The sequence below is a fragment of the Hippoglossus hippoglossus genome, chromosome 3, assembly GCF_009819705.1.
Source record: "Hippoglossus hippoglossus isolate fHipHip1 chromosome 3, fHipHip1.pri, whole genome shotgun sequence".
Taxonomy (NCBI): Eukaryota; Metazoa; Chordata; class Actinopteri; order Pleuronectiformes; family Pleuronectidae; genus Hippoglossus; species Hippoglossus hippoglossus.
In genome coordinates, this window is record NC_047153.1 from 29,305,005 (window position 1) to 29,326,565 (window position 21,561).

General features: G+C 38.9%; 2 protein-coding genes across 2 annotated transcripts; both read right to left on the minus strand.

The window, feature by feature from the left end:
- Positions 1-18: 18 nt before the first annotated feature.
- On the minus strand, positions 19-13,228 carry LOC117759374 (mucin-5B-like). Its single transcript, XM_034581458.1, has 23 exons — positions 13,019-13,228; positions 12,808-12,933; positions 12,572-12,689; positions 11,666-11,804; positions 11,366-11,476; positions 10,209-10,278; positions 9,862-9,999; positions 8,984-9,148; positions 8,719-8,813; positions 8,502-8,628; positions 8,031-8,316; positions 7,394-7,440; positions 6,997-7,100; positions 6,730-6,881; positions 4,798-4,936; positions 4,352-4,462; positions 3,933-4,109; positions 3,118-3,357; positions 2,465-2,621; positions 2,163-2,291; positions 1,431-1,578; positions 351-394; positions 19-259 (listed from the first exon to the last, which is right to left on the minus strand). The coding sequence occupies exons 1-23, from the start codon at positions 13,146-13,148 to the stop codon at positions 36-38; spliced, it is 3,177 nt and encodes a 1,058-aa protein (XP_034437349.1). The 5' UTR covers positions 13,149-13,228; the 3' UTR covers positions 19-35.
- A 54-nt stretch (positions 13,229-13,282) lies between these two features.
- LOC117759375 (mucin-2-like) lies at positions 13,283-17,892 on the minus strand. Its single transcript, XM_034581459.1, has 7 exons — positions 17,804-17,892; positions 17,312-17,353; positions 16,978-17,236; positions 15,760-15,874; positions 14,320-14,404; positions 13,549-13,655; positions 13,283-13,321 (listed from the first exon to the last, which is right to left on the minus strand). Exons 1-7 carry the CDS (start codon positions 17,877-17,879, stop codon positions 13,283-13,285), a joined length of 723 nt encoding a protein of 240 aa, XP_034437350.1. The 5' UTR covers positions 17,880-17,892.
- Between the last annotated feature and the right edge of the window lie 3,669 nt (positions 17,893-21,561).

The window sequence follows — 21,561 nt, forward strand, 5'->3', positions numbered from 1 at the left end:
AAACAAAACAATTAAATAGCAGTTAAATGTATTCGCTAAGCTGCGTAGATAGTAATACCTGTCGTTGTTCCACCTGTGCTGAACGTAAAGGGCGTTGATGTAGGGCCAGGTGTGGTGGTCGTTAAGCAAGGGTTGACTTTCCTATTTACAGTCCCGTTGGCCCCACACATAGCTGTAATGCAGTTTCCTAGCCCATCCGTCATGCTGTAGATGGTTTCCCCATATCCGTAGTATTTTCCGTTTACGAAGCATTTACAGGCTGCAAAACAAGAGTATCATCTTATTAAGGCAAATATCAATGTGTCTCTGTGTATGTGCATGTGTGTATGTGTCAAAAAATGTGTACTTACAGCTCATGTTGTAGCTGCATGACATTCCGGAAACCTTACAGGAGCTTTGGAACAGAGGGAAACAGATGCCATTTCATTGCTTTTTGACATATCATGCATAAACTGCAAACTTTTGGGTCCAAATTATAAATCATACCATTTCATTAACAAGACCTGCATATCTCAAAATGTAAATTTTTAGCATAAATTGGTTGATGTTCAATTGACCCTCTAAATACTGCTCAAGCCACTCCTATTTGTTGGTGTAATGGGTTTATGTGTCATTTTGGAGGAAAGTTATCCAGATTATAAAATACGAAAAATTGTGACAGAACAAAACAATATGAAAACAATTGTAAATACTACTTAAAGTCGCAGGTTACATGTGTACTGTATTGTCATAGTTAACAGCTCTTCAGCTTTCTCACGTTCATCAAAAATTGATTATTATTTCTCTCTATCAAAAGCGAACTCAGTGGAGACACACAATTCAAGTTATTATACCATGGCTGATAAAGACAACTTTTCACAGCATGATATAATGACCTTTAGGCAACTGGAAAATGCACTTGGTGTCCACAATTGCAAAATTGTATGAATCTGCGGGCCATTTAAACAGTGATCATAAAGTCACCATTAAAATTCAGTCATGTTCCACGAAATTTCTTTACAACAGGTCTGCAATGCATCTGTCATATTTGTCCACTTGGACAATTCTTGGTAATTTTCTATTCATATCCTCCAACATTTTTGTTAAACTGTGTAATGAAAGAAGGTAGAAAGTATATTTATTTTATCCTTGATAGCCATTCCAGGTTGTTTTTTCTATGTGTTCTTTCCGTCAGTAAAATCTGACCTGAATGATTTGAAGTGAGATAGTGGCCTCTTGCACACCCATCATTGCCTTACTCAGGCATGATCTCCAGGTAAAATCTCAACAATTAGCTATGGAGTTTACCCAGAGTCTCCCTTTCACACAGAGATTTGTGGCAAAACTGTATGATGTTTTTCACCGGGAGATATTCGTTTTCTTTTAGTTTTTCATTTTTGCGTAGAAGCGTCATCAACTGAGATTAATCATTCCAAGTGTATGAGACGTACCAAGTGTAACAGTTGTTTGATGGAGCCTCATCTCCAACGCTGTAATGGGTACCTCTATCATCATAGCAACCACACTGGTTCCATTTAACACACTTCATGGTGTCTTCATCAAAGTATGGCTGGTTTGGAGGACAATGTGGATAGCAGCCTGCAAAGCAATTACAGTAGATATAGGGATGACGGATACAGTGATCAACCATTTATATGGATCAAAAAGCTTGGGACAGCTGAGATGATGTCGGTGTGTGTATGTTGGCGAGTCAGCGAGAGAGAGAGAGAGAGAGAAAATTGAGTGTTTGTGTGTGTGTGCGCATGCACAAATACAGCAGTACCCAATGTGATATTTCCCTCAAGTTCTGCAGAAGCTTCATACAGAAGCTATGCCATTCGGTTTTAGTAGTCACCTGCTTATAGTGATCAATTTGGCAAACGTGATCACTCTAAACGCTTTCCATTGTATAACATATAAATCTATTCAAACCTAATTGGAGGCGCCATCTAAAGTGCTCCCTTTACCCGTTGGGAACAGCTGTAGGCCCAGTCTCTTGACTAAGGACACCTTACCCTTAGGATATACTGTAATTACAGTAGGAGCTGGGGATCACACCACCAACCCTCTGAGTATGAAACTTGCCTGTCCTCTTGAGCCACAGTTGCCCAATCAAAGAGTCAAACAAATCTAATCAAGAAGTGTCAAGTCAAGATTTATGCCAAGAGATCTGTCTAATGCACCTTCCAGGGCAGTGATGAGGTTCGAACAGTTTCCTGATGGATTTCGGCATGTCTTCATGCAGGCAGCTCCACAAGGCCTGTAGTGCCACTCACAACCATCAGGAGCATTATAGTAGTCACAGAAAATAGCTGTAAGACAAAATGAGCATTAGCTTAGCTTGTGACACTTAATATGACAAATATATTTATTTATTTTTTGGATAAACACACAATTTAAGGTTTCTTTTTAGCACCCAAGAGTGCCCCTAAATCCTTAAATCCTGTAGTTCAAAATGTTCTGGTGTAATGGTGACCAAACTTACGGCACATTTTTGGAGTTCTCCATTTAACACACGCTCCAGCTTCATTACAAGCTTTGGCATAGGCAGCCACAGCAGTGCAGAGACATTCACAGTCCCCACCGGTGTCACAAGCACAAGAGTCTCTCACACAAGAATCAAAGTATGGTCCAGGGTCAACCTTGAATACACAATACTTTAATGTTAAGCAAAAAAAGTGCAGGGTAACAAAAACGTTAAATGTTAAAATATGCTAACATTATTATTAGCAGCAGTGTCACCAGTATCTTACCAGTAGAAATACTGGGGTGATGGTGGTGTAGAATGTCAGAAATCACCAAAATCATATGGAATCATCTACTAGGGACAGTAAATGTCCAGTCCAAATACTTGACAGTCAAGCATATAGTTTCTAAGATACCGTGCTATGGACCAATTTTTTTATTTTTTATATTGCAGCTAGATTGGCAGACCACCTGCCTGACCAACACAATAAGCAAAGAGTATTTAGACCCAATATTGCAAAGGAACAATACAATTTGTAAAATGGTAAAGGTTCTGTTTTTTATTTAACTCTTTCTAGTCTTGATGACCACTCAAACTGTCCCATACATTATAATAGTTTTGTGTATGTGCAAATCTATACTATAAAGTATGTTTGTTATCACCCTGGTTACCTGTGAATGACAGTTCTGGAAGGTGACACTGGTGATGATGCTACATTTTTTCTGGGACCAGGTTGCCCGGTAGCCGTTTGAGGAACAGGGATCACTGATTAGTTGGGCGCTGGGGCAGCTGGAGGAAACCCTCCAACTGTTACCAAATTCGAGAACATCGGCCACGGTCCCCTGAGAGCTTGTGGTGAAGTCATTCCTGCTGTTGCCATCATAGTTTCCACACAAACCGCAGACTTGACCCTGGGAGGGAGGAACCAATGACATTTACTGCTATATGATAGAATGTGATCTGTTTGTTGTCACTGTGTGTGACATTTTCATTTGGTGCCATTACTGTCCACTTTATAAAGGGCTGGAACTCTTGTGCATAATATTCTTCAACCCCATGGATCATCTGTGTAAAAACGTTATAAAATGTACACAGAGAATTTAAGCCCAATTCTTAATAAAAAAATGATTTAAGCTCATTCAAAGTTGAAGTGGTCAATTTTCTCTTGAGGCTAGGTACATATTAAAAACGTACAACTTTAAATATGTTTTTCTGAGCAGTTTGTCAAGTCCAAATTTCATTTTCCTTTTAGCTCTTTTGTTTCAAACAAATATCCTGCTCTGAAGATATTTCTGCATTACTTACCATACTGTCCTCTTAAAATGCACTGTCAAAAATATTACAAAAGTTGCTTTTTTAAATCACATGACCCGATAGGTCCATGAAGATTTTCATGTATCCTGACAATAAGCCAGACTGAATAGAATTTGTTTAAGTAACTTTAACTTTTGCAAAAGCTAGTTGTAACATAGACTTGTTGACTTACCTTGAAATCTGGGCTGAGTTTAATGAAAAGACTGGTCTTCTGGTCCCACATGAGCACGAGTCCTGCCTTGATCGTTACCACTAGGTAAATACCCATCTTGTGTATCTGAGCAGGGAACACTTTGCTGCTGCCCTTTATCACCTGGAAGTTCTCATCTTTAAGTTGGAATTCATTATCCTGTGGGTATCAAACATGCAGTTATTACTGCAACAGTAAGTTGACGTTCAAGATGTAATCATATCTTAATAGATAATTAAAAAAAATGTTTCCCTGTAACTCTGACCCATGTTCCTGAAACCTGGGAAGAAACTGCCTGCTAGAATTTCATCCATAGTCCTAGCTTAACCCTAGTGGTTAAGGTTGTGATCTAGTGTTTGAGGCAGAACATGCACATGCACACGTGTGTTAAGGTTGTTTACCCCCAGGAAGATCTTGATGGTCTTGGAACAGGTAGTTCCTGTGGATCCACATGGAACATTCTCAGTGATGATTCTGAAGCTTCCGTTGCTCTGACCAGTACCACAGAAGTCCTGAGTAAAGCACAGATGTGTAATACAATTACTGGAAACCATTGTTTAAGTTACAAAAGCTACTCAGTGTATTTAGATTCTCTACATATCTGTCTAAATAGTAGCTGTTATTGGTAGTGGCACATCCATTTAAAGTATTGCAGGTACTGACGAAAAGGACTGAGCAGCTCATATGTTGTATGTTTGAGAGAAAGTAGTTGCCCATGAAAATGTTGCTGCTGTATTAAATTATATTTTGCTGCTACCGTGATTAGGTTTGCTGCTAAATTCAACAGAGCTAACATCTAAAGGATTTCAACTTTAACTTCTGCTTATCTACCCGTCTGCCACTTTACCTGGAGGAGTGTGTATCCACACTGTCCACTGAAGTCAAACCTCTTATCATCAAATGTGACGTAGTGGCCATCTCCATAGATCCCACATACAGAATCACACAATTTTTCGGTACATTTGAACTTCCTTTCAGTGCAATAGCTGTGGAGACAAACAAACAACAGAGACAAACGTTCAGTCATGTAAACCTGCAGAGGAAAATTACAGAAACTGCATTTTTTTACAGCAATGTAGGGCATGTTTTAGGAGAACTTATTTTACAAGGAATCATCAGCAAGTATCTGTCATTACCATAGTTCATTTTTCTTGAGTTAAGAATACAACAATCTTGGTGCAGATTTGAGTACAATGACAACAAATGCACTCTCACCACCTCTCGATCGCACCAAATCAAGCAACTATTTTGATATATGTGAACATTAGATTGTGGAAAATATGTTTAGACCTATTGACTATTTATTTAAAAATCTAAATAATTTTACAGTATTTACAAAACTATTTTCCATTGTCTGTTTGAGCACAGTTTTCGGCCTCAGAGGTACAGTAACCCTAACTTGGCCCTTTGTTTAAATTGTGTGTTCTTTGTTTTAGGGCTCAACACAACTGACCATGCTGGCCTCAGAAGGCCATGAAGAAGACCTGCAAGTTTCTGTCACTCTTTCACTGACAGACTGACACACGCACACACTTACTGCATTAATGCTATTTAGTTCATTAAAACTTTTTTTTGTTATTTAAAGACTATGTGTGGTGTCCTTATTTTGTCACATACCTTTGAGCAAGGTTCTTCCTAACTGGTTGTAGGGGGAGTCAGTTAAAAAAAGATAGGGCTGCCTTTCTAAGTAGATCTCCCTCACAGGACAACTAATGCTGGACAACAACACATTTCACTAAGATGAGGTCTGCATGGCACCAAACCAGAACTAGGTTATCAGCTCACCATCACAACACACCAGAGGGAACCTGTCACTCTATGTTGTACCATTCTTTACCTCACAAAATTGATGCATCACATGGTCCCCAGAAAAGAACAATGATCTGATAAATCAATTTGGTTTCAAGACAAAAAATGGTCTGAAAGAATTCAAATACTATTTTGTGGTTAATAAATTCAAAATATTAACTTCTTTTAGGGTGTACAGTTTAAATATGGACAACCAGACTCACATGGGTTACATGTCTCCACGTACAAACCATGAACTAATGTAATTAAAGGAATACATAACGTTTTAGAACTGGGTAAAAACTGAAAATATCCAAGATAAAAAGGATGGGAAGAAGATACAGTAATACATCTACAGTAAATTATCAGTAATTATTTAGTAAACAATTACACCATCAATATTATACAGGTGTGTTATTTTATCAATCCAAATTAAGAAGCTAAATGTTAAATATAAGTGACATCAATGTTAAGAGAGGGTGTGATGAATTTCTTTTTTAATCAATTTTTTTTACTATCTTAGATACACTGGGAAAAATAATTACAGTAATTGAAATTTTGTCACAAAGCCTCCAATTTTTTGAATGTGTATTGTTAAGTAAAATACCAAGTTCTGTATAAGAAGTATATATTTAGTTATATTATAGGCTTTATTATTATACTAAGTAATAATGAAAGTTTGAACCAAGGAGAAAAGTCATGGTTTTATTACGAAAAACCTAACATGACTCATGAGTCTTACATAATACAGGAGATCTATGTATGTGTTAGATTACACACTTTTCTTTTGCAATATTATGTCTGTTGTTTTTTACAGACACATATTTTCTATATGAATAATATATGTAATGTATTTTATATCTTGACTGGTGTCATTTCTTCTGAATCTCAAATCCCTGTAGTTCATAAGCTCTGGGAGAGAGATATTTAATGTGTGTATTCCCATACAGGTACATAGTATTATGGTATGTATGTAAAGCACTGTACAGACCAGGTGTTGCAGTCGACCGTCAGTGTGTCTTGAGGCTGGTAGATCTTTCCGTTGTGCACACATGGACATTTGGATTCCTTGATACAGCCACCTAATCCATCTGACACCTGGCCATCAGGGCACATGCAGCCTGACAGACAGCCTGTACTGATCTATATTTAGATGAGAGAGCAAAAAGAGGGAGTCAGCAAACAGGATCTGCATATGTCCATGTGTGTCTAAATGTTTGACGTGTGTGAGTGTGTATATGTGTTGAGCTGTACTTACACAAGCCATGTCCAGAGTGCTGCAGCTCTTTTGACACTCAATACCAGGAGTCCCGGGTTGAGCCTCGGAGCAGTTGAAATATACCATGGGGGAAGTACATATGGCTGTGTAGTAAATAACAAATTCAAATGAGCTTTATTTGCATTATAACAGACTTATGATCATGTCAAAATTTCCAGTTGTCTTGTGTGTAATTCCTTCAACAATTTCCTCTAATTCAGCATAAATAGCTTCATTATTGCATGGAGATTTCATGATCTTGAAAAGAATGCCTTTTTAGCTATCGGTCATTATTTCATTCACAAATAGATTGTAGGAGTCAATCGCTGAATTCAATAAATGCTAATATCTGTGATCTGAATTACAGGGATTGAAGGGTCCACATGTGCAAACCTACATAGAGGTGCTCCTCCTGGGCAGCTGAGAATTCCTTGTCTGCAGAAGCTGTTAGTACAGGTATGAGAGGACGTGGAAAACAGAGTTAGTGTCTGAAATCACTCACTAATCACTATATAGTCCACTATATAATACATTTTGTATTGCTGTTCGAATGTGAAATTACATATTTTTTACCCTACATGGGCGACTTATTGTATTCCACAGCGCATCGTGACAAATAGTGTAAAACTGAGCACATCCCAGCACAAACTTTCAGAGTTCTTTTTATTTCCCTCTGGGCGCATTTCTCCTGCACCCCAAAGGCTCCTATCTCTTGTATTGAAGAGGAGCGAACTGCAATACGTCACCCATCCCTTACTTTAGACAATGTACAACCTTTTTTATTTTTTTATTTCACATTATACATGTTACACACTAAATATATCGTTCATTTCATATACACACATATATTATTTTCAGTCTTAGCCGTTATAAAATTTGGCTGTATGTGATTCTTCCTCATGATAAGAATGGTGGGGCAGCGCCCTAACGCCCCCTATTGACCAGCTGCCTCTGGTAATTGTTACCTATAAAACACACTGTTGTTAGTGACTGCTTAAAGCTCAACTGTTGGCACCACTGCCCTCTGTACTTACCATGTGTGTTCCTCTATGGTGATAGTCTGTTTAGCAGGAATAATGGAATCTTTATCATAACAGGGACAGTGTGACCTGGTCACACACTTCCTCTCCTCATTCAAGTAGGTTCCCTCATTACAGCCACAGCCGTCCACTGTGGGGACGCTGACCTGGCAGGAGTAATCAGTCTGGCTCAGGGAGCGGCACATACGCATGCAGCTGGTCATATTATAGGCATACACTGTTCCTGCTGGACAAGATTCACTGAATTTGCCTGGTAGGAGAGAAAAAGAGTTCAGAGATTAATTATATTTTTCATGTAGTTCAAATTCATTGTTGCAAATAGGCAAAAGCACAGGCCCATAGAGTATAAAGTGCAGGTGAGTCCTCCAGGTCTCAGATGGACCCTACATTAAATGATCATCACAAAAGATTATTACAAAAGTAATTGCCACAGTAAAACAAAGGAGCCCTCGTGGTTTCGCTCACCACAGATGGTCGACCTCCAGCCAGTCAGGTGGATTCCTGCTGCTGAACAGGCATAGACGTATGAGGAGATTGCAGCACACATGCAGACCTCACTTTGGTCACAGTTACAGCTGTCATACATGCAGTTCTGTGAGGAGACATTGTGGGCACAGACACATGAACAAGGGTACGGTTGTTTAGTTTATTTGTCATTCCAGCTTTGTGTGTGCAGACTTACATCTTTGTACGGGGTGGGGCTAATGACAGAGTGGCAAGGAGCAAACACTCCCATAGGATCCGTCAGTTTGGAGCAACTGTACCGGGCATAACTCTCTGAGACACAGAAACATCCAGAAATGAAGTTGTTAAATAACATCATATTCCTGAAAATGACATGAGTAACTCTAAAATATAGCATTGTATGGCATGGCATGGCTTAATAAAATATGATGTGATAACCAATATATGATGTGCCATGACAAAGCATGTAAAGAGAGCTATACCCTTGTTGATGCCATTGCTACAGGGGTGTCCAAAAGTTGTTTTCATGTCTTTGCAGCTGGCTCTGGTTTTCCACGTGTTGGCAAAGGCTGCAGCGGTGCCCTCCACCAGCCCGCTCATCACCTTGAAGTCATCAGTCACCTTGTCATTGAAGTTCCCACACAATCCTAATGGATAAAATCACAGATTTACACAAACACAAACATTTACCCATATGAAAATATGGGTGAAGTATAACAAACATATACACTTTTCCACTGTTAGTTTCTAAATTTAAGTGGTTGATTGACATTTGTAAATACTGGTAAAAAAGCAGATTAAGGGGGTTATACTTATTCTGGATACATTAAGGTGCTGCATGCAGCTCGCCAAAATAAGATTCACTCATTTAGAAAGAAAAAGAAAATCAATACATGTTAATTTAGAAAGTGTGTTGGTGGCCAAGTGTAAAAATACATTTGGTTGATTATAAAACCGTAGCAGGTCAGAGACATCAGCTGAGTAAGTGGGCCTTCAGTGTGGCTAACAACACATTAGTGTTTAATCAGAAAGAAGAATGTGGCCACCCCAGAAAGTGATGTGAGTGATCAGATGTCATCTGTGCCCTCAGTGCATTAAACACCTTTCTTAATACTTCAGTAGACTGTTATGGGAGAACAACCTTTGCATTGAGTGTATGACCAAATGTGATGGCTGAGGATTTATTACACACATTACTATTGTTTTCCTCATTGTATGAAAATGTAATGTGGACATCTGACATTGTAACATAATATATATATATATATGTATGACAAAAACGAAGAGAGGCATTATAAGTACCCATTAAACCTTAAAGAAAAATGTGGAGGAAGCTTTTTATAATAAAATGAAGTCCTACCAGAGGTTGTTCCTTTGAGCGAAGGATTAGCTGTAATGAAGACCTGCATCAGAGGCACCAGCTGGACCATTATTTGTAAGCCCAATTTAGTGCTTATAACCATGTAGAAGGATGATGGCTTGAAGACACCCAGATCCGCTGCAGTAGTCGAGAGACATTGAAAATCTCAGTTTTACAGCAACTTGTCCAGTCATTCAAAGATATTTGAATATAATTACTGTGTCTCCTTAATTCATAGACTCTTAAAGCGTGGTATAATCTTTTTTCCGCACTCAAGAAAGTAGAATAGAGCCCCCACAAATGACTCTTAAAAAACAACAACTCTGGTATGATTTAAAGTAACTCACGTGTGAAAAGTGGAAGCTGAGAAGGGATGTTGTTTACAAAGACCTGCCCGGACTCCTGAATTTTAACAACCTGTTTGTGGAAAGACACATTTGAGTTTACATCAAACATTAGTCCAACGGTAATGATGGTGTCTGTTTAAAGCTTTGCTAAGTTAAACTTGCTTGGTGTACCTTGTAGGTGAGGATTGGACAACTGAGATATATCAGTTAAGCCATCACTTGCAAAACTGTGATCCCACTCTCTTTTCAGACTGTGTATAGATAATATTGAAGTACCTGCATTCGACCTGGATCTGTTCACCAGTGTGTTTCCTGACTGCATAATTACTAGCGTGTGTGGAAGGGTGTGTACACAGTGGAGCGACGCCTGTGAGCTAGTTCAGGCAGCCAACTCGAGCTGCGCTGCTCCAATCATGTGACACACACCACGTGACATACCCCACTCTCCACAACCATCTATAATACACACCCACCTTATTAGGTGGTCTATTTAAGCAGAGAGAATTTTCTCTACACCCCCTTAGCTTGCACTGCTGCTGCAGTATTGCTACATCCACCTGTAGGCTCCGATGAGGGGGGTTACAAGTATTTGCTCATCACTCCCATCGTATCTGTGTAATCATATCTGGGGGAGTGATTAAGTTGGAGCATAGACGCCAAACACTAACCTGTTCTACTGTTGCAAAAAAAAAGTAAACATGAGTTGTCTGACTGAACTCTAGGTTAGGGTTAAGTAAGACTTGGGGTTATACATTTACTTGTGATAGTTAAGTTTAGGGTTTAGGGTAAGTGGGTAAGTGGGTAAGTGGGCAGTGTGTGTGTGTGTGTGTGTGTGTGTGTGTGTGTGTGTGTGCTTGTGTGCTTGTGTGTTCCAGGTATTACTTATGTTGTGGGGACCTAAATCTGTTTACACAGTCACATTATGGGGACTTGTCTTTTCCTCTTTCTGGAGAAGCAAGCCACATTATAAAAATCATTGAAGACATTTTTAAGGTTTTAAGGTTAAGTTTAGGTCAAGCTTACGATAAAGTTGAGGGTAACTATGGTTATGGTTGGAGAAAGTCTCCAGGAAATCAATGTAAGTCAATGTATTGTCTTCAGGAGTCATGGAGACACGACTGTGTGTATGTGCACGTGTTCTTGTGCCTGGAGCTTACCACAGAATTGTTGTATAAGGACAGTGTCACAGCCTTGAGGCAGGTATGTTTTTCAGATTTACCACACTTGAGCAGGTCCACCAGCAAAGTGAATAGGGAGCCATCAGCGTGCTGCAACACACATAAGAAACAAAGCTCATCACCAACAACAAACACCAATCTGGTTCAGGACACACTGAGATTTCTCTGTTGTTACTGTATAGCATGGTGCATGCCATGTAGAGAGGGTTGTGTGTATAAGGTGTAACCCTGTTGTGTATGTGGCAGTAGAGAAGCAGTGTTCCTGATGACAGTGTCTACCTTAGCCAGAATGTAGGAGCAGTCCCCATGGAAGGTGTAGACTTTTCCATCAAAGGTGTTGATGTGAGCTCCTCCCTCCACAGAGCAGGTTCCTGGGCAGTTCTCTTCACTGCATTTCCACTTACCACCCTGACACTCACTGTCAGTACACACACACACACACAGTATTATTTCAGCAGTGTTATCATGTCATCAGAATTAAATTCCCTAAAGTAATCTCAACATGATTAAGCAACAGTTTTTTAAATATATGGAGAACTATTTTACAATGCTCCACTTTTTTTCAGTAATCAGAGTTAAGCCGGCTTCATTACAGCCAAAACTAATTATGGAATGGTTAGAGAAACAAAACAAACAAATTAACAATGACCGAAACCTAAAATTAACATTTATCCACATCAACGGTGAATAGGGAGGAAATGTAGGGCCTTACTTTATATTAAAGTAACAGTTGGTGTAAGTCGACAAAGGTGTGACATTAATGCTTTGAACAAACTCTAGATATCGGCAGAGTGCTATTATTTACTTTAGTTGTAAGTCATATATTTCAAAACATTCCGAAATTAATTCCTCTTCTTCACACGTTCAGTGTCCAAATAAGGTTCCGCCTCTCACATTTGACCAAATTCATGTTGTACATCACTTAAATGTTGTCTTACGAATGAAGGACCATTGAACGTCCAGCAGGTTTTATGGTGCGGCCTACTTTTAATAAATGTTTGGTTCTTGCTTATCTATATTAAAGGAAATAAAGGAAAAGACCCTAATTGTACTCATTGTCAACATTTTGTTCATATCAATCTTTGGTCAATTGAGGGATCAGCATTTTGAAGTGAAAGCGATTCAATGAAAATTGAATTGAAAATTGAATTGACTCAATGAAGTTAAATGTAGTTCTCCTCTCACCAGGATCTGCAGCTGTGATTGTACGACTCTCCTGACTGGTACACTTTGTTGTTGTGCAGACATGCACACTGAGACTGTACAATACAGCCAGTGTTACTGATGTCATCAAACACTTTTCCTGAGGGGGAGGAGGGACATGACAATCTTCATTGTCAGGCTTATTTTGTGTGTGACATGTTAGATTGCATTTTCTTACATATGGTATTATCATGTATGTATGAAATGTGTGTGGATACCGGCAGGGCAGCTGCAGCCATCATGGCAGTGGCTGTCACATGTCTGGCTGGCCTGAGGGGTGGAGCAGGTGTCGGGACATGCACTGCTACACTCCAAGAATGTCATGTTATATGGACATTCCTTGTCTGTAGAGACAAACACGTAAATCTTGCTGTACCAGAGACAATCAAGCTGTTAGCAAATTAGCAGATTAGAAATAAGCACCCTTACAGCAAAAACGTTCATTCCTCCATTGCTGGGGCTTGCCACCAGCGTGGATACACTCTCTGGAGTACTCTGAGACGGTTTTGCAGAGGAGGGAGTAGCTGTCATTTGCATTTGAGTTGCAGAAGTCGGCCATACAGATTTTATTGAAAGATTCCACATCCAGACGGTCCTTGCAGTCGAGGAACGAAGCACCGACGAACACCTTGCTACAAAAACGCTGGGGAAAAAAAGATTATGTTTTTAATAAAACTTCTTTATAACCCTTCTTTAGATATAGATGACTTGCTCTTGTACTGCTCCTGATAGCTGAGAACACATAACAAGTTGAACAACAGGTAATGCACTGATGGGAGGTGTAATGACTGATCTTGCTTGCAAGAAGGAACAAGTTTGAATTATAAATAAGAACATTTTGTGGAAATGAAGAACCTGTCTCACTGGACAAGTTAAATATTAACATGTTATATTTTGTAAAGCATGCTCCATCCAGTCAAAGTTCTCATCTATCTCATCTCATCTATCCAGGATGATACCTTATCTCCACAGCTCTGCACGTCACTCAGCTCAGGCTCCTCACACGTCTCTGATGGTTCATCCACCTTGAAGGTTTCAGCAAAGTCTTCCAAAGACTGACTAGATCCTACAGTACAGTACAGTAGAGTCAGTCACTAATTGTATCCATCTCACTCAATTTGTTGCCATTTTTATGAGAATTGCAACTTGTTTTTAAATTCCAGGAAGAACAGTTTTCTATATGAAAAGCAAGTTGTTGTTGTTTTTCCGCTGAGTAGTGTCAATGTGAAATTAGTTTTTCTCTTCTTAGAGTTGGAAACATGAAGTCAAGCTACAGTGTATATTTATGGTTTGAATTACAAGGGGGTTAAGAGAAGCTAGGCTCCACTGAAAGCATAATTTGAGATTTGCAGGCAGAGGTCTGAAACAAGCGACAGACTTTTCTCTATAATGGAGTCCCTGAAATATATATTAGTAAGAAATATGTCTTTGTTTGTTTTTCACTCATTAAAATACCAATTTCAAGTATATATGTCTCCAATGGTCTCCACTAATTAACACAATGCTGTGTCTAACTGCTGTGACAATTCAGATGATGACGCAGCCCTCAAGTCACATATGTTTTAACATTAACGTTTTTAACATTACACACAGATGTCCACTTTATTTTGTGGCTGTAAGACAGACAGAGGAGAAGGACAGGAAAGTGACAGCCCAGCCATGGCAAGAGAGACACACACAAACAGAATGGAAAATATAGCTCCCCTCCATAAGCCTGCAAAGAATCTTACCCTCCTTCTCAAGATCATTGGATGAGCCGTCAAAGTTTCCACAGAGTCCACAGACCTGGTTCTTGTATTTGTCGTCAATCTCGATCTGTGAACAGAGCCCAAACATATAGTAGTGATTGCCAAGATCACAAGTTTAGACTTACACATTTATGATTCATGGATGTCTTTTAGGATCGCAACATAGTATGTAGAAAAGTTTGAATTGTGTAATTTTTTCTGTGTAATCCATTTGGGAATTAAACAAACAGCTCATGTACCAGAAAAAGAAGGGAAACTGGTATATATCACACAGCACCTTCTTGGTTAGCAGTGTGTGGTGTCTGTCATAGAGGAGAGACACATTTAGTTTGTAGCTAGTGCGTCATTTACTCTGCAAATAAAAGGAGTCAGCTGTAAATTTCACTAATTTCCAATCCCAACAATACCAAGAACAATTAAGCAATGATAATTGACTCCAATGTAACCATCGTGAAATAATTCTATTTTTCGGAAAAATCTCTCATTTCTTTATCAGAAAATCCTTTAATCGCCGATGTCCTCATGAGGTAATGCACTCAGCCACATGTTAACTTAAAGCAGCTATTTGCATTGTGGTTTTCAGGTTCAAGTTTTTCATGTTGTTTGTGGATCTGCCGAGGACAATGTGTATTCCATAAACTCACCTAGTGACTCTCTGAGTGAGCCTTGATCAATATTTGTCAGACCTTTCACTGCTACCTCAGCTACCGGGGTTGTTGTTTTTTTCAGCCAACTTTGTCTGTGTTAAAACAGACCTTAGTGAGCCCTGCCACAGGGGCGAGTGACTGATTACCTCAAACAAAACTGTCATGTGTAAAATATTTCTCTGAGCCCTGGAGACTGTTTCATATAAAACATTATTCTTCAAGACTCAGTCATGGCTCTCATATGTCTTTACATTCATAAAACAGCACTACAGTGGTAAATACAGGTTCTAACCTACTGACATAAAGCAAACATTCAGACTCTTTTAAAGTGCAGGCTGCTGTGCACACCTAATCTAATTGTCTACTTTTATCAACTTGGTCTGTGAACAACTGCGGTGGCTCTCAATGGCTCAATGAGCTGAATGGCTCTTATATATGGTTTTAAAAGCTTTGGATAAGAGTAGAGTTTCTGTTGCAAAGATAAGCTTTATCAGACTGTGGTAGTCCAGATAACACTTGTTAGAGAGATAGATTGGTCATGAAAAGAAAACATCAGCTTTATTCCTCTAACAAGTAAATTGATTTGAGGCCAAATATGTTCTTTTCTATGCATACGTCTTGACTTATGCCCCAGGCGTATGCAGTTCAAAACATTCAGATCCTGCTAAGCTGTTTACAGCAGGGTCACAGTGTGTAACCTCTGTGTTTAAAATGTTATCAAAATACACGTGAGCGCAAAAGTTCATGTGTGCAAGTGCGAGGGTGTTCTCCATACATCCAGGGAGTCATCCAAGTTCCAGATGGCCATGATTCCCAGCTTGGCTTCGACAGTGATACTAGACATGGTTCCCTTCACAGTCACCCCGAACGTGACGAACGGCAGAGACACTCTGCAGCAAAACGCACAGAGTTAGTGTGACAATGAGCAGCAGCTGACACATAGAGGCAAACCTCTCTCGTTTCAACTGTGGGTGAGAACAAATCATTAAAAGATTTTTTCAATGATCACTGAACACTACAGTGGTCTCCATCCTTCAGGTCAGAAACAAATGTTAGAAACCTACACAACTTTGTCTTTCTTACTTCTATTTGCTGTTGCATGCAGCGAATAGTCTCACAGTATTAATGATTGCAGATATCAGTAAATGTAAAATGTTAAAAAAGTTCTAGGTCGTAAACTGTCATTAATGCCAATGCCCATTAAATGACTTCAGATCATTTAGTTCAATGTTACTACTAAAATAGTCATCAAATCAGGTTGAAATGATGACAAATGAAGAGTAACTGAGAAGTTCTATGCACACTTTACTTTATCACAGTGTGAAAATCCGCCTGTAGGTTGAAATGAGTTTGAGTAGTGACAGTGCCACAGTCTACTGCTGTTGCTTCTGTGCCACTGGCAGACACTGAAATCCTGTCAATCGCATAAAATACTTGTCCAAGTGACGTGTGGGTTGTAACTCTTGATGATCAATGACGATAAAAAACAATTGTTTGGCAAAAATTTTACTTTGAAGTGATCTATGATTATTATTCAAGTGATTGAGTTTAGTGGTTTCCAAATGTCCTCTCTTGACGTGCTTCTTCGCCCTTTATAAACAAGATGGTTTATTTTTATAATATAAAAATTGACATCAATACAACATAATTTATACAAGACATGCTGATTGTTGATATTTCAAATTGGTCTCTATTACTCCTCTTCGGGCTATTCTGCTCCGTTTTACTCCCCAATGGAATACTGAGTTTTTTTCCTTTTAACTGACTCTGATTGATTACTGTGATAATCAATAACTAGACATTAGAATCCCACTTCAAATATTGTCCTCTTAAACACTAATACATCATGTGCATTTAATTTGAATGATGAATTTCACCAGAATTTTTGAGCAACACTAGAATTGTAGCAGAAATTCAACACAAAGTATGACTGAACATATTGGGTACCGAGTGTCCCGGATGGATGCATTTCATTTGTCTGGACTGAACTTACATCTTGCCATTGACAATCACTGCCTTTTTAGAGAGCTCCACCACTGTGCCCTCCAGCTTCAGGATGATGTTGCTGATGGTGACTGATGTGCCGTCTATCTTGCGCCTCATCTGGATGTTGAAATTTTCAAAGTTGTCCCCACACTGCGAGGCCAGGACATGGTTACAGGTGGAGGCCAATTGGAAGAAATGTCCATCGAAGGTCTTGAAGTGATAGTGTCCCCATGTCGAACAGACTCGGTCGATGTGAGATGCATTAGCTACAACAACATTAATATTAGAACATCATTTTGAAGAATTACAAAGACATCAATTTTGGGTATTTGCACAGTTACCTGAATCCACGCTTATCTTGTTTGCAGAATCAATGATGTTAACTGTAGGGAACAGAAGAGATACTCATTTTGAATTTTACCACAGTTATTATCTGATATTCTGAATCTGCTTGTTCTGACACTCCATTAAAACTTATACTGAATATTATAATCAACCCAGAGATTACATATTATTCAATAAACTGGTTCTATTGTTGATATCTTCAATTCATTAATATTCCATATCGAAAAGTTATTGTTGATATTTGAAATAAATGAGAAAATACCATAATGTATTTTATATAAATATTTCTAAAGTTTCTCATACTATTTAATAGACAAATACAAAGTAAATGTAGAAGTTATCCAAACAAGGTTCAATTACAGCTACAGGTTTAAATGGGATAACTAACTTCTCTTTTTTCACCATTCAACAAAATATACATCAATAGAATCAGTCGCTTGTTTTCTCAATGATTAGCTCCAATCGTCTTTTAAATTTCAATCACTCACCAGTCTGAGTGAGGGAGCCGACCAGCAGCTTTAGGTATATGAGCCCTAATGCGCATTGGAGTCCTGTAGTCCCCATGTTGATCCCAATGACTGACCCAGTATGATAGGACTCACCTGAAGGATGGATCCATTTATAGCCTGTCAGTCAAGGTGGAGCTACACCGCTTCCTTCAGGGAAGAGAGACAGAGAGAGAGAGAGAGGGAGAGAGAGAGAGAGAGAGAGAGAGAGAGAGAGAGAGAGAGAGAGAGAGAGAGAGAGAGACTCACCTCTTAAATAAATATAGAAATGTGCAAAAGGTTACTATTTGTTTTTTCATCAAACATGTCATCAACTCCATCACCGCACCAAGCAGATTGTTCAGGTCTCTGATTAACTGCACAAAATGTTTGGCATGATATGTTGGTGATGGAGCTTTTCTCAATTCATTGTCTAATCTTCATATCTTTGTTCACGTTATTAAGAATAATCAATGCTGACGTTTAAAAGGTTTTTCAGTATTTATCCACAACCACTATCCTGAGTCCTGTCTTTTTTGTCCCTTGCCCCTAACTGTATACTTCATTTACCATGCATGGGTATTGTAGAATTTGAGAATAAAAAGAGATAGAATAATTAAAGAGTAAAAGAATGGCATTTTTTATATGCATTATGCACTATAAGGATGCCACATCTGCTAGATGCTAGGATGAGTTGGAGATGAGTTTTATCTGGATGGCAAATTGTGTTTAATCCCAAAAATTGAGAATTTACACTGACATGGGATGCTTCAAATTTCAATTTAGAAGAAATTCTTCAAACAAAATCTTAAGCCATCTGAATGATTTGAAAGATCTTTGGCAACAGTGTGCATGGATCAAAAACTTCATTTATTAGAGAAAGATGATACAGACTGTGAATGTTGGTTAAAAAAAAAATCTGATCCACATCTGGAAAACATGCTTCTGGATCTGCCCAAACGCAAAATAATATCCTGAGTTACTGTATTTCCCCAAATGGTATTCAGTATTACTAAGTGTTGGGTGCAATAACAATAACTATCTTTATATAGTAATGAGGAATTATTATTGCTCAGTTTGAAGCGCCCAGTTAGACAGCCAAGTTTTTCCCCAGTTGGACGAGATGCAGCTGAGTGCCACACACATACAACACACTGATGTGCACCTGATTGACAAGTACACAGAGAGGAGGACTGTTAATGTCGACTTCCGCCTGCCTGCTGTGGACAGTATGAACTTTAGGGATTTTGTCTGATGGTCCACTGAGCCACTGATGTGTGTGGAATTTTCCCAGTGCTTCTGGTTGTGTGTGTGTGTGTGTGTGTGTGTGTGTGTGTGTGTGTGTGTGTGAGAGAGAGAGAGAGAGAGAGAGAGAGAGAGAGAGAGAGAGAGAGAGAGAGAGAGAGAGAGAGAGAGAGAGAGAGTGGGGCATCTACAATAGAGCAACAGGACAAAACATTATGTTAGGTGTATTGGTTCATTTTGAAACTGTGTCAGGTCAAATTAGACTTAAGAAGAAACATTGTTAAGAATAGGGGTAGGCACTAAGGAGCTGCTCAGACCCAGTATTAATATCTGACAGATTCGATCCCAAGTGAACATCTTTAAGTTGGTCTGTTCACACCTGGTATTAGAATTTGTCCTGAATGTGTTGTGTCCTGTGACCACTTGTGATCAGATCTCCTTTGACAATGTTTTTGCAAATAAACATATTTCAATTGTGTCCTCAATGATTCATGGGCGTGTTCACACTTCAACCTCAAACAGTCCACTTCTGATTGGATCACTTCAGATGGATACAATTTAATGTTGCCATAGGTCACGGTATGTGATCCTGTGTGTGTTTTGTGTTTATATTGAAAGCCCATAGGACACATGTACCTGGCTCAGCACTGTTCAAGTTCAGCTCTGTGATGGGCGACCTGCATGCCACACACTCAAAGGCAGTGACACCACATTTAGCTTTTATCAGATAAGGACCCACCTCGTTAACTGGATTATTTCACAGCTTGGAAGAAGCATTGCATTTAAAATTGCCTTCCATCTGTATAGACAACACAAAAGGTAACGGAACTCCTATAACAGCACTTTATTTTGGCATCCACAAGCAGTGCATCAACAGCGCAAATCCCCCCAACTGAAGATGCTTTCAAGCAACATGCCGGAGCCCAGGCTACAAACTCAACATTCTAAACACTAGGGCAGCCTAATAAGAACTCGTACTTAGACACTTGTAGGAATAAGTTTTCACACTGTAAAACATTTGGTTGTGGTTTCTCACTTTGAGAGATTTGAGCAACTGCAAACAACACAAACTACAGGCAGTCCTGTCTGATGACACACAAAAACACAACAAAGCTGTTGTCTATTCAGAAATTATGTATTTTGGGAAATGTTTTCAGGTGTGTTGTCATATTGTCTTTCGCAATATGTGTTTTCAGAATTTGTGTGATTTGTGCAATGTTTTGTATTGTATTTTATGAAATGTCATGTTTAGACCCTCAGGGCCACCATAGTTTTCAGTTTTCATATCCTAGAGCTTCACTTATAGAGGATAATGATGCACATTGCTTTAACTCTTGCTTTACTACTAAGAAAAAACAGATTCAATTTAGAAACCTAAAAACCTGTTACAAATTAATTTTGGCAGGGACTTGTTCATGTACAGACCAGACAAATCTGAACATCATCTGTAGCAGCTACATGTTTGTATAATTCTCCTGTCCCCAAATTTGTCTTGGTTAATTTACCCAAATATAATAAATAATATCTATAATATAGATATAATATCTATGGCTATATCTATATCAATGGCTTTTTGAGTATTCAAGACAACTTAATTATCAGCGGCCCACACCCACCACTCAATCAGCGATAGTATTGCACACAGTATTGTTCAAAGGTTAACATGATGCTGTGTTGCTCTAAGGAGGAGAAGGTTTGTTAGGCTTGTGTTGATGAATGACTAAGCTCCCTAAGTCCAGGATATGCATCCTGTAGTGCATCTTTAATAACCCTACTCTGTTTACCAACTAGAGTGTTTGTGTTGTGTTACTAAGGTTTCTTCCAAATGCCATTCATTCAATTGTGCCTATGCATAAAATGTCACGTAGTCTTGCAAGTTTTTACAAAACAATTCAAATGTATAGTTTGAATTCTTGCACATGCATTAGCCTACACTAATCAGCCACGCTAAACTATGTGCCTGTGGTCTGTTAAGAAAGAGCTCAGTCGGTGATCTTGCATGTTTTCATGGCTTGAATTAAACTAAAACACACTGATAAGACACAACAATACATCTAGTTACTGGTTTTAATGTTGTGACTAATTAGTACAGTGATCAGAAGGGGTGGTCTGTTCTGTCATCTTTCCATTTTGTAAGAATCTTGATGGGTCCTCTCCCAGCAACGGGTTTCAGCTCGTCCCATGAATGTTCAGTTGGACTAAGGACAGGACTAAGATCAGGCCCCTTCCAGTCTCAGCTGCTTTTAGAAGTACAGTATATTCTATATAGTCATTATCCTGTTGGAGGTCCCTGACACAGAATGATTTCATTGCGTCCTGTACAGATTTTGCAGCAAATGTTTCACAGAATAGGTAGACTGTTTTCTTTGAAAACTTCATTTTTCTTCTGTGAACACAGATCTGATATGACTTTACAAAAAAGCTCTCATTGTGCTTGATCTGTCCAAAGGACGGTCTCCATGAAGTATTTTAGAAAACTATCATCTGGGTGTTTTTCTATGGAGGCCACTTCAGTT

What these genes read in the sequence shown, in the direction of transcription:
- LOC117759374 (XM_034581458.1), bottom strand. Translation starts at nt 13,148, where the DNA reads ATGGCCGACTTCTGCAACTCAAATGCAAATGACAGCTACTCCCTCCTC. An exon ending in TGGCTGCAGCTGCCCTGCCG is followed by an intron (nt 12,690 to 12,807) that starts GTATCCACACAC and finishes CCTCCCCCTCAG; the next exon opens with GAAAAGTGTTTGATGACATC. An exon ending in ACGGTCGACTGCAACACCTG is followed by an intron (nt 4,937 to 6,729) that starts GTCTGTACAGTG and finishes TTGTCTCCACAG; the next exon opens with CTATTGCACTGAAAGGAAGT.
- LOC117759375 (XM_034581459.1), bottom strand. Translation starts at nt 17,879, where the DNA reads ATGGGGACTACAGGACTCCAATGCGCATTAGGGCTCATATACCTAAAG. An exon ending in CAAGATAAGCGTGGATTCAG is followed by an intron (nt 17,237 to 17,311) that starts GTAACTGTGCAA and finishes ATGTTGTTGTAG; the next exon opens with CTAATGCATCTCACATCGAC. An exon ending in CAATGATCTTGAGAAGGAGG is followed by an intron (nt 13,656 to 14,319) that starts GTAAGATTCTTT and finishes ACTGTACTGTAG; the next exon opens with GATCTAGTCAGTCTTTGGAA.